The sequence below is a fragment of the Poecilia formosa genome, unplaced genomic scaffold, assembly GCF_000485575.1.
Source record: "Poecilia formosa unplaced genomic scaffold, Poecilia_formosa-5.1.2 Scaffold525, whole genome shotgun sequence".
Classification (NCBI taxonomy): domain Eukaryota; kingdom Metazoa; phylum Chordata; class Actinopteri; order Cyprinodontiformes; family Poeciliidae; genus Poecilia; species Poecilia formosa.
This window is the reverse complement of record NW_006800464.1, coordinates 152,456-167,624: the sequence shown is the minus strand read 5'-3', so window position 1 is coordinate 167,624 and position 15,169 is coordinate 152,456. Positions and strand designations below refer to the sequence as shown.

Below are 15,169 nucleotides of genomic sequence, written 5' to 3'. Positions count from 1 at the left end.
GAAAAAGAAAGATCTAACAAGAAATTAGTAACAACAAATAAGATATCAACAAAAAGTGAACTAAAACAATGGTAAGTAAGAAGATGAACAGCAAAACCAAACCCAAAAAACCCAGAGTCTTGACAATTTTCTCTCTCATTATTGTGACATTTAGCAAACAGAAATAATTTTGGTAATTCAAACCAACCTAAATTAAGAGAAGCTTGGTCTGATTTAACTTTATCCAATGAGGAAATATATGTTTGTGTCTTTTTATTCCACATCTATAAACTTTAGGTTTCTACTGCATCTCTCTAGCACGTCTATTAAACATATTTCTTAATTAATTGCTAACCATCAAGAATTAAGATTTAAATTCCATTAAATTAGGAGAACAAGCTGCTGTGGGCATACTGCATAATGACGTGGAAAAATTAACCCAGTCAGTTTTACCATTAAACAAGTAAGACATGGAAAACCATCCAAGGATCTAAAAGATTTCTGAATGCACTTCCTGCCCGCTCTGGCTTTGTGCATAACTCTGACCCATATTCACTCCTGCTACTTACCGAGTCTGTGAACTTCTCGATGGGGCTGGGCAACCGCAGCCATTGAGACAGCCATGCTCAAAAGGTGAAATTAAGGCCAACCGTCTCTCTTTTCTCTCTCTCAGCTAAATCAGAAATCTACAGCAATTCACAGGAAGCAGTTAGTAGCACAGCGTTAGATTTGACACATGCGCCAATCAACAATGAATTACATTTAGAGGCAATGATAATGAACAACATGCAGAGAATTACAGCACATATTAACAATGACTTGCAAAATTATTCATGCCCACTGATATAATTGTTTTTTTCCAGATTTTATTACACAAAAAACATAAACTTCAGTGTATTTTAGTGGAATATTATGTGGCCGACCAACACAATATCAACTGTTTCTTAATTCCCCACCCCCCTAAAATTAGAAGTCTGAAAAGTACAGTGTACAGCCTTATTTACTTTGGTAGTCCTAAATAAAATCCAGAGCATCAAACGTATTTTAGAAGTTAACATTTTTTTGTATCTCAGTATAAACACAGCTGTTCCATTAAGGTTTGGGGCAGATGCAGCGGCCCGTTTGCCGTTTACGCAAACAGAGGGAGCCTCAGGCCTTCCTCTGAGGCAGATTATATCGATGGGTTGGTCCAAATGGTTTTCCACTTGGACCTGCTTCCTTCAAGGACGTCTCCAGCTGGCACTCACTGAGCGTCTGTAATCAGAACTGTGACTATAATAATAATAACAATAATAATAACGGAGGAAGTTGGGTTGCAGTCTGAGAGAGGAATTCAAATGATTGTTTGAATCCTGTTGTTCACTAATGTTTGAGAACATTAGTGAACAAACAGGATCATAAAGACCAAGCCAAATACCTCAGACTGAGGCATAGGCCAGGCAATGACCCAAAGTGAGTCCCTAGTTCTAAATCCTTTCTGACTACACTTGGCAATTCTTATTTTGCAAAGATGTATAATCACAAGGGACTAAATTTGCAATAACTGCAAATTTAGTCCCTGAATGTGCAAAGCTGGTTGAGACATAACTCAAAAGACTAGGCTGCAACTAATGCTTAATTTTACTGTACTTAAAATAAATAAATAAATAAAAATAATTAAATCCTGCGGACTGTCTATAAAAAGTACAAATAACTCTTCAGGTTTTTTTGTAAAGAAAAAAAAGATACTATCTTATCTACTACTTTGTTCTGGTCTATTGCCTAAAATCCCAGGGAAATACACTGAAATGTTTGGTTGTAACATGAAGAAAGGGCTTTGAATACTTTTACAGAAGTCATTTTGTGAACTACATAAAACATAATCTACTCTACAATGATGATGTAACTATGAAAGTCGACAATAACTGCAATTAAATCAATTATTGAAGCTGTTGAATTACAGTAATTTTGAGATGTTTTCTATAAGCTGGACCAATTTTAGTAAATTATCCAGATACATGACAAGGATGCAGGAAAGGATCTGAATACAGCTCAAAGCTAAACAGGTCACCTTTTTGTAATGCAACTTTTAAGAGTTTTGTCCCAACAAAAGACAAAAGTAAATTTTTACTCTCACGATGTTTCTTGTAAACTCTTTAAAATTAAACAACCTTTAGCATTTAAGAGGCCCAGCAGGTTTGTGTATGACTCCATCACGACAAGGCAGCGCAGGAGCAGAATGTTTTGCTGAGGGTCCCGGCGAACCGAGACCCTCAGTAAAGCTCCTAAAATAGCGCCAAAGCTTGGCTCATGAAAACCCCTGACCTTTCCTGCTTGTACCATCACCTCGGATCTGAACAGGTTGAGAGTACAAACAGACTAGAGTCAGGCCCGAGGTTGCCGGGCTTTCACACACAAGCTGTAGCAGTGCAGACACCGCCGGGGCGCGCCATTCAACGTGAGATCGTGCAAAGTAAATGAGTCAGACCTGATCTCTTTGATCGGGCTTTAAATTCCAAGAGTTTCCATCCGACATCTGCCAGACTCGCCATGTTTACTCTCAGTCAATTCCGCCAGGACATAACAACGTTTCTGCTTTTTGCCCTTCAAAGTAAAACGTCTATAGCTGTGATTTACAGTCAAAATGAGAATATATTACATTTTAGTGAGTTTGGAGGAAAACTTACAAATTAAGTATTTTATGGTATGAAAAATGTTGAGGTTTAGTTTTAAATGTTCAGCTTTAAGAATTAAATGCACTTATTTTGAAGAGCAACAGCAACGCTTCCCTTGCTACTGTTCTCCAGCTTCAAACACCTGTTATTTGTAAGGCTACCAGTTTGCACGACATTGACGTAAATAATATAGTTACTTTATTAAATAATTTTGGCGTACTTTATGATTTTCTGGAAACTAACTGCTGATAAAAATAGGACAAAAAATCTGTACAGATCTTTTGAAGAATACTTATTGTATTCAGAAGAAGGCTGTGTTCCTTCTAGCCGTAAAGCGATGTGCCGTATTCCGGTTGGTGGCTGTTGTGGAGCTGCACTTGTACCAGGATGCGGATGTTTACATTAAAGACCTTTTTAATAACGTTTTTGTTACTTTTATTGGAGCAACAAGGCGTCTTTGCTCTTCAAGATGTAACTGCGGAGCTGTTCGGGAACAACAAGTATGGGACGGTGGCGGCGTTTGGTGACTTCAACTCGGATAAACAGACTGACATCTTTGTCATCAGAGAGCGTATGTAATACTGCTATCATGAGCGACCTAGCACACAGCTGGTCAGATGAATATAAATATACTTTTATAGTGATAAAAATAAATTGTCGGCCGATGTGTTGTTGTTTTCTGAGTATTAACTTTCGAGGAGAAAGCATACCTGTAACTCCATCGTTTGTCAAATGGAAACTTCCTTATTTACTTAGTTTAAAAAATTACTACAAAATACATCCTTTTTTACAGCCGTAAATGCGCAGGTGGAATTTAGTAAATTAATTATGACCTCATTAAGCTATTGCAGTGATTCAGGAAGTAGACATAGTTAATTAAGCACACCTGTGTTGTTATCTGCTGTCACGAGACAAAAGTGTGCGGTCAAAGCTAGCTTATTTATTATTTTTAGTGTGAGAAAAAAAAGAAAGAGACATAAATTATTCAAGCTCACTGTAAGTAAAGCCAGTCAATAACAGAGCTTTGTCTGATAATGACTATATAAACCCTAAATGCTCTCTCTAAATAAGTTAAACGAATAAAATTTTTAAAAGCCTTTTTTCAAATCGAAATGAACGATTGCGAACAAAATTGGTTATGATGTTTTATGTTTTTATCATGTAAATCACTTTGAATTGCCTTGTTGTGAAAATGTGCAATCCAAATAAATTTGAGTTTTACTGGTAGTTTTTCATGACCCTGGCACAGAAACAGATGCAAACTAGGCCATTTAAGCTTTGATAATCAAAGCTGAGGCTCTCTAGACCTAATTCGGCACCAGAACCTTTGATTCTGATCTGAATCAAACACATAAATCATTAGAGAACTTTAAAATTTACCTGGAAATTTTCCAGATTATTATTTTTTTTGAGGGAAAAAAAAAAAACAAAGAACAGGAAATATAAATGGCAAAAACTCCAACTTGTGTTTACATATTAACAGTTATTATTGGTTACTACATTTTACTACACCATAGATGCCAGTCATGCAAGTTTCCACTCATCCAGCACAAATAATAAAAAAAATTGATGGGAGTGTAAATGACATTTTAAAATAACTAGCATTGCAATGATTCTGTTTGATTTAAAATTGGTTTTATCCACTATCACTATAAGTGAGTTGAAATCTGGAGAACTTTACTTCATATCGCCTACTTTTGAATATGTGTCAATGACTGGCTGCTTGTCCATACCAGGGGTTTGTTGTGGTGGGTAACAGATCTGTTTTAATTCTCTGTGTTATTTTCCAACTTTTGCAGAGTCTGAGTTGGTGATTTTCTTGGCTGACTCCAAATCTCCTTACTTCAAGCCCAAAGTTAACATCACCAAGGACATGTTGAAAAGGTAAATATTCTGAGAAATAATGTCTTGTTTTCTTTTGACACGTAATTATACAAGTGGTACATTCAATGTTTCTGTCTGCTGTATGCATGCACTTTGTTTTAGTGATATGATACATTCATCTCAGTACCCCTCTTTCCTTTTCCAGGGAGAAAATCACCAGTGTTGTTCCTGGAGATTATGATGGAGACTCTCAGATGGATGTCCTTCTGACAACTCAGAACATATCTTTAAAAACATCAGTTTTCATTTTCTGGGGAAACAACCACACAATAGGTAAATATTAACAATAAATGATAGCTTAGATTGAATCTAAGCTATCATTCAATCTAATGATTGAATGATAGCTTATCATTCAATCAGTTCAGTTCAATAGTTCTGAACTAGATTCAGAACTAGTTTCTGGAACTAGTTCAGAAACTAGTTTCTGAAACTAGTTCCCCCCCGTCCCCCCAAAAATGTATGTTATAAATACAGTAGTGTGAAATGAGTATTTTTGCCGTCTTACGGTTTTCTTCAGTTTTTGGTTTTTCCTTTAGTCACAGTTTGAGTTTTCACATCATAAAAAGTATTAATTTTGGAAAAATATTATCTAAATAATAAAAACAGACAGTTTTCAAATTATTGTCCTTTTCATCAAGGGTAAAGAAACTAATAAAGTCCTCTACTATATGAAAAAAGTAGCTAGTTTTGCTGCGGTTAGCAGGAATCAAGAGTTTCTGATAACTGGCAATGAATGTTTAACATCACAACTCAGTATGAAGAGTGTTTTTAAGGTCATATCATATTACCCAGATTATACTGAAGTCCAGACTTTGACTAGGCCACTTCAAAACCTAATTTTGTTGGGGTTTTTAGTCATTTACTAATGTGCTTTGGCTCATTCTCCTGCTGTATAACAATTGGTGGAATTGGGATAATATGGTTGGACTTTGTTCCTGAAGGATGTTCTGGTAGAAAGCAAAATTTGTTATTCGATCAGTTACGGTAAATCGTCCAAATTTCGAGGAAGTAAAGCGGCCACTAATCGTCACACTACTAGCACTGTGTTTGACTGTTGGTGTGATGATCTGTTTCTGAAATGCTTTCCTAGTTTTAGGTCAGACGTAACACGGCTCACATGTTCCATAAAAGTTAATCTTTTGTTTTGTCAGTCCACAGAATATTTACCCAACCGTCTTGAGGGTCAAAAAGATGTATTTTGGTAAATTTAACAAGAGTTTTTATGTTCCTTTGGATCAGCAGTTTTAGCTTGAATATCTCCCATGGCTTCAACTTAGCCCCATCTCTTATTATTAAACAATGAACCTTGACATAAACTGACTAACCTGAGGTCTGCAGAGCTTTAGATGCTGTTTTAGACTTCCTGGTTGGATAGTTGGTGTGCAGTTAGTGTAATTTTGGTTGAACAACCTCTCCTATGAAGGTTCACCACTGCTGGATATTTTTCTCTGGTTGTGAATTTTGGTTTGCTGGTCTCCCAAAGTTTAAAAATGGCTTTCTAACCCATTATAACCTTCAGTAACTACTTTTTCTTTTAGATGACATGTTGCTTTTTGAGACCTTTCAGGTGTTGGGGAGCTTTCCAGAAAACTGCTTTAATCAGAGTTAATTTATGATTTAAGAAAGGGCTATAGCTTTTTCTTCCAGGTTTGGATGCCTTTTAGTTCACCTTGTTGAATGAAATCATAATTTGAAACCTTGTTTTTTTAATTCCACTCAGGTTATTGTTGTTTTACAGCAACATTTGAGGTCTGACAGAAAAGCAAAAGCAGAAGATGTCATTAAGGGGGTAAACTGTTTTCCACTTCTCACTGGATGCATTTAGTTTAAATATATTGTGAGCGATTGCATATTTTTGTAGAACTAGAGCCACTGATAGAAAATGTTCTTATCATGCTTTTCTCACAATTTTTATGACAGATTTTTTCTAGTATCCAATAAGTGACTCTGCACTATAAATAGTTGAAAATTTTTGTATGTTTCCAAATCTCTCATATACACACTTTATGTTTCACTTGTGTTGTTAATACAGTACAGCTTGTGTTTCCATATTGTTGAAACAAATCCAGTTTTTTGATTCTCCCCTGATTTTCTTTGTTGTTGTTTTAACGTAGGACCTTCTGTCATTTTTCAGCGTGAAAATAAATCACATCTTTAAACAGAACTGGATTCTGTACAATCCTGATCAAAGCATTGAGAGGAGAAAAACGATTCTCCCGTCTGGTATTCATATTTTATTCTACTGGATCATAATCGGGTTAAAAGTTGAGCTCCAATAGCAAAAAAATCCAGAGACAAGCCTAACAATTTAGTTAATTTATTAAAAATCTAATTTAAACTGGAACACGGTGCTCGTTATCTAGTCAGCAGTTTAATATAATTAAAAAATCATCTTTAACAAAAAAAGCCTAAAATGAAATGAAACCTAAAAATGTGAAAATTCTTGACAGGTCACAATGCATAGCAGGGCTGTCAAACCCATTTTCATTTTGGGCCACATCAAGATCAACAATGTATTTAAATGGCCCGTTGTAGTAGACAGTATTGATAAAACTACCTATTAACAAACTGTTAAAATATGAATAAACAGCTGTCTTTGCATTTGATTAAAACTAAACATAAACTAAACAATTTAAACATATCAAACATCTTTTCAGATTCATGTGATTTGGCAGAATACAGGGTCTCCACATATCCTTAAAAAATCTTAAATTTATGTATTTAAGGCATTAAAAACTATAAAGTTTGCCTTTAATACGCTTACATTTCGTTGTGGCAGGACTATTCAGTCTTGTAAGTAGGTATTTTGTTTGTTTGTTTTTTTGGGGGGGATTTTCTGTCAGGCAAAAATTTGAGTCACACTTGGACATCTTTTTTGCCTTCGGTGACTCGAAGTGGTCGTTAACAAGCTGCTAATAGACCCTTTCTAGTTAGCTAACTTTTTTAAATGTCTTTTATAGATAAGTGTAAATGTATCACTAGTTGACAGGATGACATTTGTTTTTACCACCGGCTCGCTTCTCTTGCCAACCCATAAGAACCAGCAGGATCTCCAAATGTCCCCTATGTTAACAGATTTTTTGGTGTTAAATTTCATTCAAACTGGCATTTAAAAGGTCTTAAGTCTTAAATTTGACTTGCTGCGGATTCATTGGCTGTCATTTAATTGACAAAATAATTTTTAAGCATACTGTTATCTCAAAGGTTCTATTTCTAAAGACTACAGGGCCACATAAAACATCTGGCGGGCCGGATCTGACGCATGTGATGTAGAGAAACCAGTTTAGAGCAAACAGAAATGTTTTCAGGGATGATTGCCTTCCATCATGAGTTCTGCCCCTTGCAACATGGCAACATATCCTACAGCTGCTTGATGCCTCTGAACAACCAGAAGCTTTGCTCTTCTGTTGAATAAATGGATTTTCCTTAACTCTGCTGTGCAGAAAGTAGAAAATTCTTGTCATGCCAGTGAAACGGAAAACTTTCAAAAGAGTGTGTAATAATTTACTCTTTAGAAAATCAAAATTTCTTTCACCTTTTCGGGTCCTATGCTTGGGAAAGTTCAAAGGGGCAAATTTTTGGAGTGGGAGAAAACATATTTTGTTCTTTAATATGCCATCTTCTGGTTTTTGGGCCACAGTCAGCATCAGTAAGGGCTTTAACTTAGATTTGGGATTTGCCTGTGTCTTCCTGGAAACCCCACTGGATCTGCTGGATCAGTTCAGGACCTTTTATTCACCTTGCAAGAGATCTTAGTTGTACAGCTCAGCAGTCCTCTGGAAAATCTTTTTCCCTTTGCTATCTGGGGTTCATGAGAGAGAATATCTGACAAAAAAAGGACATAAAACTCAAATGTCTGCACATATGCTGCCTTTTAGGGCCACAGATTAGTATGGTTTAAGTTTAAATGTAGTTTTCAATCATTTGTCTGTTGCCTTTCTCCTGTTTAAGTCTCATTTTACCAGTCAGACTCTGCTGCCTTTTTGTTCTCCTTTGTAACTCATGACCTGCCTTCTTTGTTCCTTTCCTGCAGAAACCTCTAAGAGGCATACCATGAATTTCACCTTCACAGATCAGCCTCTTGTTATGGAGTAAGTATTAGTTTCAAGGTTTTTCAGATACATTATGCTGTGAATATTTTAAATACTAATTGCAGGAATATACTAATGTCCCTAATGGGTTTTTCTTTCCCACAGTTTCAATGGCGACATGATTCCAGATGTCTTTGGGGTGACCACGCCTACCCAAACTGTAGTCTGCTATCTTACCAAAAGGTGAAAGTAATAATACCTTTCAGAATGCACATTTCTTAGCATTGTCATTAGCTGCTACTCACTAATTTATTCAGAATAATATAGAATCATGTTTTTTCCCCCACTTTAGGATTCAAGAGTGCAGGAATGATTTTAATAAATCAATCATAATGCGCACTCCTCACTCTAATGCTTTCATTGACCTCAACAAGGACTTCACTGCTGGTGAGTAACAGATCATTTATCAAGTTTCCAATAAGAAAAAGATGAAAAATGTGTTTTGTTTGACAGCTCAAACCAACTACTTTATGTTTGTCGGCTAGAGAAGCTGAATGAATGGTAGTGGCAACATACAAAGCTACACTTTTTGTCTCCTGATCAGTGTATAAGTTTTTTTTCTTGGGTACTTATCATGTTTATTATTATTTTTGTTTTAAAATAGTGACTGTAAAAGCATCTGATTCTGTGGTCGTATTCCTAAAGCAGCCCTGCTCCCCACACAGCTGTAACCGGAGCATTTCAGTAATAAATACTGACAGCTCCAAAATTACACCAAGACTGACTACAGGCAGAAACCTTAATACATCTGCCTGTGAGTGTTGTTTTCTATTAGACTGGTGATGACAGTGCTTGTTGTCACTGAGATTAGTACAGTCAAATTGGATTTTTTGTTCTCAGATTAGCTTAAAATCGATTCTTGGACAACTTACTCACATCACTGAAGAAATAAAAACACAAATTGTTTATCAGATTTTGCTAAGGACTTCAACATGTGAAAGTTGATTCATTACATAGATTTTAACATGTTGAAAATTTTTGATTAAAATCCTTTTTTTAGCTTATACAAGGTTCAGAGGTTAGCCATTGTGTTCATGTGAACAGGTTTTTCAAAAGTTCTAGTTTGTTTCACACAGTGCAGTGTGAAAGCAAACCGCAGCAGCTGAAAATGTAACAAATGTTGCAACTTTGGTCCTCAATCAAACCCAGTCTGCCAGACTATCAGGTGTTAAAACACTTTTATGCCATTCTTCCTTGGAAAACTGTACAGGCTTTGTCAGGTTGCATGTGGATTGCCTTTGATCAGTCCTTTTCAAGTCCTGCCACAAATTGTCTTAGGATTAGCCCTGGGCTTTGACTGGGTCATTCCAGAACAACCACCTTGTTGTCTCTAAACCCTTTCTGTGCAGCTTTGTGTTATTAACTTGCCGGAAGTTAAATGTTCTCCAAAGCAGATGGAAACTCCATTCATTTCACCTTCTCCATTTGCTGAGAAGCATCACCAAAGCATGACACTGCCACTGCCGTGCTTCACGCTGGAAATGGTGTGTTGGTGGCAATGCACATTTGCTGTCCGCCGTTTTTTGTTTTGTAGAAATCAGATTTCACTTTGACTTTAAGGGGATTTTTGTCGTTTTTTTCTTTTTAGTCAAAAAAGCCAAAAAAGCCATGATCAACAAAAATCATTTTGTTGATCATGATTGATTTGCAAAAGCAATAAAAATGCCTAAACATCCGAGGGGTGGAATACTTTTTATAGCCACTGTACAATTTGAACCTGTATGTACCAATCAGTAGAGCAGGGGGATCTTTGTGGTAAATCTATAACTTTTTTATGCCCTTTTTACTTTGCATTGGACAAATGTGTAGCAGAGATAAGAGAAAATTAATTGGATAAATCTTAAAAAAAAAACAAACAAAAAAAACAATTACACATCTGGTGGGTTTTTACTCCTGGCTGCTGCTGTTTGTGAGGGGTGGCTTACAGAATGCAGGAAGAAAACAAAAGTGAGAGAGAAAAGCAGGCAGGAAGCGATGGAGCGATAAAGCTCAGCTGGAAAGGAGAGATGGTTTGAAAGAAGAGGATGGCTGGAAAGATAAAAGAGGGATGTGAGGGGGGGAGAGCTTTTAGAAAGGCTCAGTTCACTGTTGGTGGAGGCCACCTGCTCCTCTAAGCGCTACCGGCTGGAGCGTCACAGAATGGAGCAGGGAGAGCTTGAGTCTCTAAGATGGGCAGGTTTGTTCTTGTCAGCTGGTTCTCCCTCCATCGGATGATGAGAGTGTTTGCTGTGCTACTGAAAAAAAACCCTGACAGTAAATTTTTAGATGTAGATTTCAGTAGCAACAACATAGTCCCCAGATTATATGTTGAAAACAAATTCATATCATTCTTTTCAGATTCTTATCTGTATCAACCTTTGCCACGTTTCCTGTTTTTCTTTTTACATCTATAGCCTTTTTATGTTTTAGTCCATCAGAGGAAATACAAACACTGAAGTAAATACTCTGACAAAAGCTGGAAAGGTTCAAGAGATAGTAACAGCCAGCACCCAGAGGTACTGTCTAACAGCTGCTTTGTCTTTTACCTGCTGGGTATTAAGTATTGTACCTTCAATTTTTGATTGACATATCTTTTTGCGCAAAAATGTGGATGCCTATCAGGATTTCTTACAAAGAAGCTGTTGGACTGAATTAATTTCTCCTATTGTGCTTGAAGCCACATACTAGTAGTCAGTTTTTTAAAAAGTAAAAGTGAAAACAGCCCACAACCACTCTTAAAATAAGAACTCTCACATAAGAAGAAACATCTGGGTCATGAAGTTTCTGTGTTGACAGCGTTTCTTTTTTTTTGTGCAAATCTGCTGGGATAAAAGGAGTAGGCGGCCTAAAATGTAGACATCTTTATAAATTAATCTGCATGAATATGTTATTTACCAGCGAGTCAGAAAGCATCCCACTGAAACTAAACAGAGAGTGAATTGATATTTGTTGTTTTAAAACTTTTCAATTGCTTTGACCCTTTACCAGTGCAAATCTTTATCTTATGATTTTAATCAGTGTGTTTCCAGGGGGAAACGGATGGCGTACCCCATCCGACCAAACAGAGAAGCAACACACTCTGGTCTTTTACTGGTGCCACTTAAGAACAGGGAGAGCGGTTTCACTGCAGTGTCAGGACTCCAATCCTGGTCTGCTCAGTGCCGTCACTGTAAACAGTTTCATAATGGTATATTGGCTGACCCCACTATATCAGCAGTTCCAGCTACGGAAGGAAAAAAAAACTGGAATTGTTTCCTTGCTAATGTCATGGCCTCATTTAGCCTGCTTATTGGTCTCTCTGGCCAAGCAACCTGGCGGTGACAGTGACATATAGCATACGGCCCATAATCTTTTCATAGTGTCATCTTTTGGCAGCCATTACCTCTAACAGCAATATATTCATATCAGATTAGTGTTTTTTTCCCTTTCTTTTACTGCCAGTTCATTTGTGTTTGTCAAACAAATCAAGAGACTTTAGACCTTAATAAACCTCATAGATTTTCTTGTTTTTCGACAAACACTTCCTGAAAACACTTGAAAACTGAATTGGTGTAATAACACTTTGCAACTACCTGATGGTTGGACAACTTAAATAACAGATTACAAAACATTAAATATCTTTATTGTTGAGTTCATCTGTCTAATTATTCAATAATTTAGCAGCAAAAAAGGATTTTTGGATTGAGAACGTTGCTGTCTTTGTCAATTATATGGTTTTTGATTAAAATGCAATTATATGCGATTAGTTACAGACTCTACAATTAACATGGTTCAAAATTTTAATCAAGTCCCACCACTAGATTAAAACCATGATATACATTAATACTGTCAACTGGCCTTCTCCTGTTATATTCAGGAAGCATCCCCCTATTTAGGTCTGCCATTTGAAGAGTGTTATTATGGCTCCAGGCGTCACAATCACGTGCCAGAAGAGAATCTGTGGAGCAGGAGACTACCAGCAGCTTGATTAGAAACTTTGTTGAGAGAAAATGTTGTAATTGCATAGTACTTATAGATGGTATTTTGTGAGAAAGGCATGCACAAAGACAACAATACTGGCATAAGGATTCATTGCTAGGCAACAGGGATGGTAATTCTCTGCAGCATCCAATTAAACTACCTCTGTGTTGAAGTGGCTTGTTGATTGTCTGACTAATATCACAGGGGTGGTGGGAGAAGAGAACAGATTTGCCACCTAACAAGGCTGGCCGAGAAGAACAGTTGCTTGTTCATGAATTATGTTTACATTTTGCAGGGCACTATCAGAAATTCTAGTTTTGCTTGTCATCACGCGTAAGGATATTGCATGAGTTTTAAACTCACCAGCAACCACAGTAGTAATGTCTGAAATATACTGCTTAGCATTTTCTGGTAAACTGTCTAAATGTATTTCTCAGCCTCTTTAGCTCAGTAATCCCAGGGAAACTCTTCTGTGATTCCTCGTTTTGCAACTGTATGCTATCAAAAGAAGTTCAAAACTGGGAGGCTAATCCCTAATTCAGATTTCAACACACTTTAATTTCTAAAGATTCTCCCTCCAGGACTGATCCCCTTTCAGATCACAGGTCTGCAATAAACATGCTCCCACAAAACAACTATTATGCATCATTTTTTCCCCATTATATTATACAAGTTTATTTTAGATTGGAAATCCTGTGTGCTTTCAGAACAGGCAGTTGAGATTGCAGAACCAAGGGTAGTGACTTAAAACTCACAGCGTTCACCTGAGCAATATGTCTGAGGGGAATTTGCTAAATGGTTGAGCTTTTTAACTTCAATGTGTTAAATATATCCTAACTTGTGTATTTTCTTTAATAAGAATCTTTACGCTCTTGGGAAATCAATTTGATTAGGATTCAGAGGACGAAGATGATAAGTGGATTGAATACGTAACATTGACACAAGTACAGATCTATCACTGCATTTGTAACAAAAACTAGATCCTTCTTAGCAGAAAATGCTAGCTGCTCCCCATCAGAAAATGCTTTGCAGTAATAGTAATAGTCTAACTTTCTAGGTTGTTTTGCCTTTTCTGAATTGTGGAGAATCTTAAGCATTGCTAGCTTGGTGGGCTTTTAGTGTTTTACTTCAACCTTCATGTCAAAACCTGTTAAAATGTTTGTCTCATTTTTTTTTCTATTTCTAAAGATTTTCTTTCAATTTCACACATCCTGCATATTACCTGTATCTTGCAAAAATGTATTTTTTCTTTTTGAATACTTATAATATTAACTGTAAACTGTCCAGAGGCCACAATTTCAGAGTTTTGCCTTTTACAATTGGGTTAGAAATGAACATCAAGATATTTGAACACTGTTGTTTGCTTGCTGAGTCAGAATTGTCCAAACTCGCTTCTCAAATGATTAGATGTTCTTCTTCCAGATCTAATCCTTAGCATATTACAAATACTGCTATATGAAAGAGAAGGGAAACAATATTTTTTTTCTACTGCTCAAACAGTGGAATATATTCATTAAAATGTCATAGTCTTTGGTGTTCCACAAGGTTCAGAGCTTGGTTCAGTTTTAAACATTCTGTAAATGCTCTCATTGAGTGATGTCATTAGGAAACACCACGTAAATTTCACTGATAACTGATGCAATCGAGATTTATTCATCCATTATACCAGTTGATTCCAACCACTTCCTTGGCTTATAGGGAAGGAAGTGGAGTTTCCCCTGAACCCCAACTAATCTGAGGTTGTTGTTGTGTGTCCATAAAAGATCCAGGACTGAGTAGCCATCCATATTCTTACACTGGTGAGAATGTGGCTGTAGTATGTGGCAGGCTGAAATATCTCAAAGGCTGGGCATTAAAATTGTGTATTAACATTTAGCAACTTGGGTGGATTTTTGCTTTTCTTTTATCATAATTAGTAACTTACTTACATTTCATTTACAATTTTGTTGTTTAGAGATATTTTCTTGAATAATACACTATATGTGAGGTCAATGTAGTTTTACCAAAATGAGTGAACCATCATGGGTTTGTACTGGACACTGCTTTTGATTGCAATAGTCAGCAATACTTAAGGTGCTCAGACTTGTGAATCCACAACATATTCCTGTCTATGAAATGAGCTGATATGAGTTTGTTACCGTAGCTTCTGATATGAGTTTGTTACCGTAGCTTCTGAGAGGAGTTTCTATTTACGCAGATGTGTTCAGCATATCGGAAGTGTCATGAGCAAAATAGGATAGCAAATGTGTGTGTGTGTGTGTGTGGTGAGTTTTGGACATAATCCTCCCTATAGCTACTGCACCTACGTTGTTCCCTGTAATGGTTTTAGAAGATTAGCTCTTCCGGGAATAGCATTGCTCCATTCTGTGCATGTGTGTTTTTCCATGTTTGTGAATGAGCCGTTTTGATGGATCGGGGTGGAAGACACAATGTGGAGTAGGGCAACATATTGGCTTAGAGATGGATTTATTCTGCGGAGCTCAACACTTTGTTCTTGGCCTGGATTCAGTATTTTATCAGTCTGTGTGTGTGCGTGTGTGTGTGTGCGTGCGTGTGCGTGTGTGTGTGTGCGTGTGTGTGCGTGTGTGTGCGTGTGTGTGTGTGTGTGTGTGTGTGTGTGTG

The 15,169-nt window shown here is 36.8% G+C and overlaps 2 protein-coding genes across 4 annotated transcripts in view; one reads left to right on the top strand and one right to left on the bottom strand.

The window, feature by feature from the left end:
• phkb (phosphorylase kinase, beta) overlaps positions 1-2,547 on the bottom strand; it is a 113,168-nt gene extending 110,621 nt beyond the window's left edge. For 2 of the 3 annotated variants that reach the window (XM_007540222.2, XM_007540221.2), the window contains exon 1: positions 2,447-2,547. In XM_007540222.2, coding sequence (XP_007540284.1) covers positions 2,447-2,510 — 64 coding nt within the window. In that variant the 5' untranslated portion in view covers positions 2,511-2,547. Of the gene's footprint in view, positions 1-548; positions 666-2,446 lie in introns of all 3 variants that reach the window. The other variant, XM_007540223.2, reaches the window with a different exon arrangement.
• Positions 2,548-2,953: 406 nt separating this feature from the next.
• The window catches only part of itfg1 (integrin alpha FG-GAP repeat containing 1), a 149,654-nt gene continuing 137,438 nt past the window's right edge, over positions 2,954-15,169 (top strand). The window contains exons 1-6 of the mRNA XM_007540226.2: positions 2,954-3,204; positions 4,433-4,517; positions 4,663-4,790; positions 8,551-8,608; positions 8,714-8,791; positions 8,901-8,995. Coding sequence (XP_007540288.1) covers positions 3,021-3,204; positions 4,433-4,517; positions 4,663-4,790; positions 8,551-8,608; positions 8,714-8,791; positions 8,901-8,995 — 628 coding nt within the window. The 5' untranslated portion in view covers positions 2,954-3,020. The remainder of the gene's footprint in view (positions 3,205-4,432; positions 4,518-4,662; positions 4,791-8,550; positions 8,609-8,713; positions 8,792-8,900; positions 8,996-15,169) is intronic.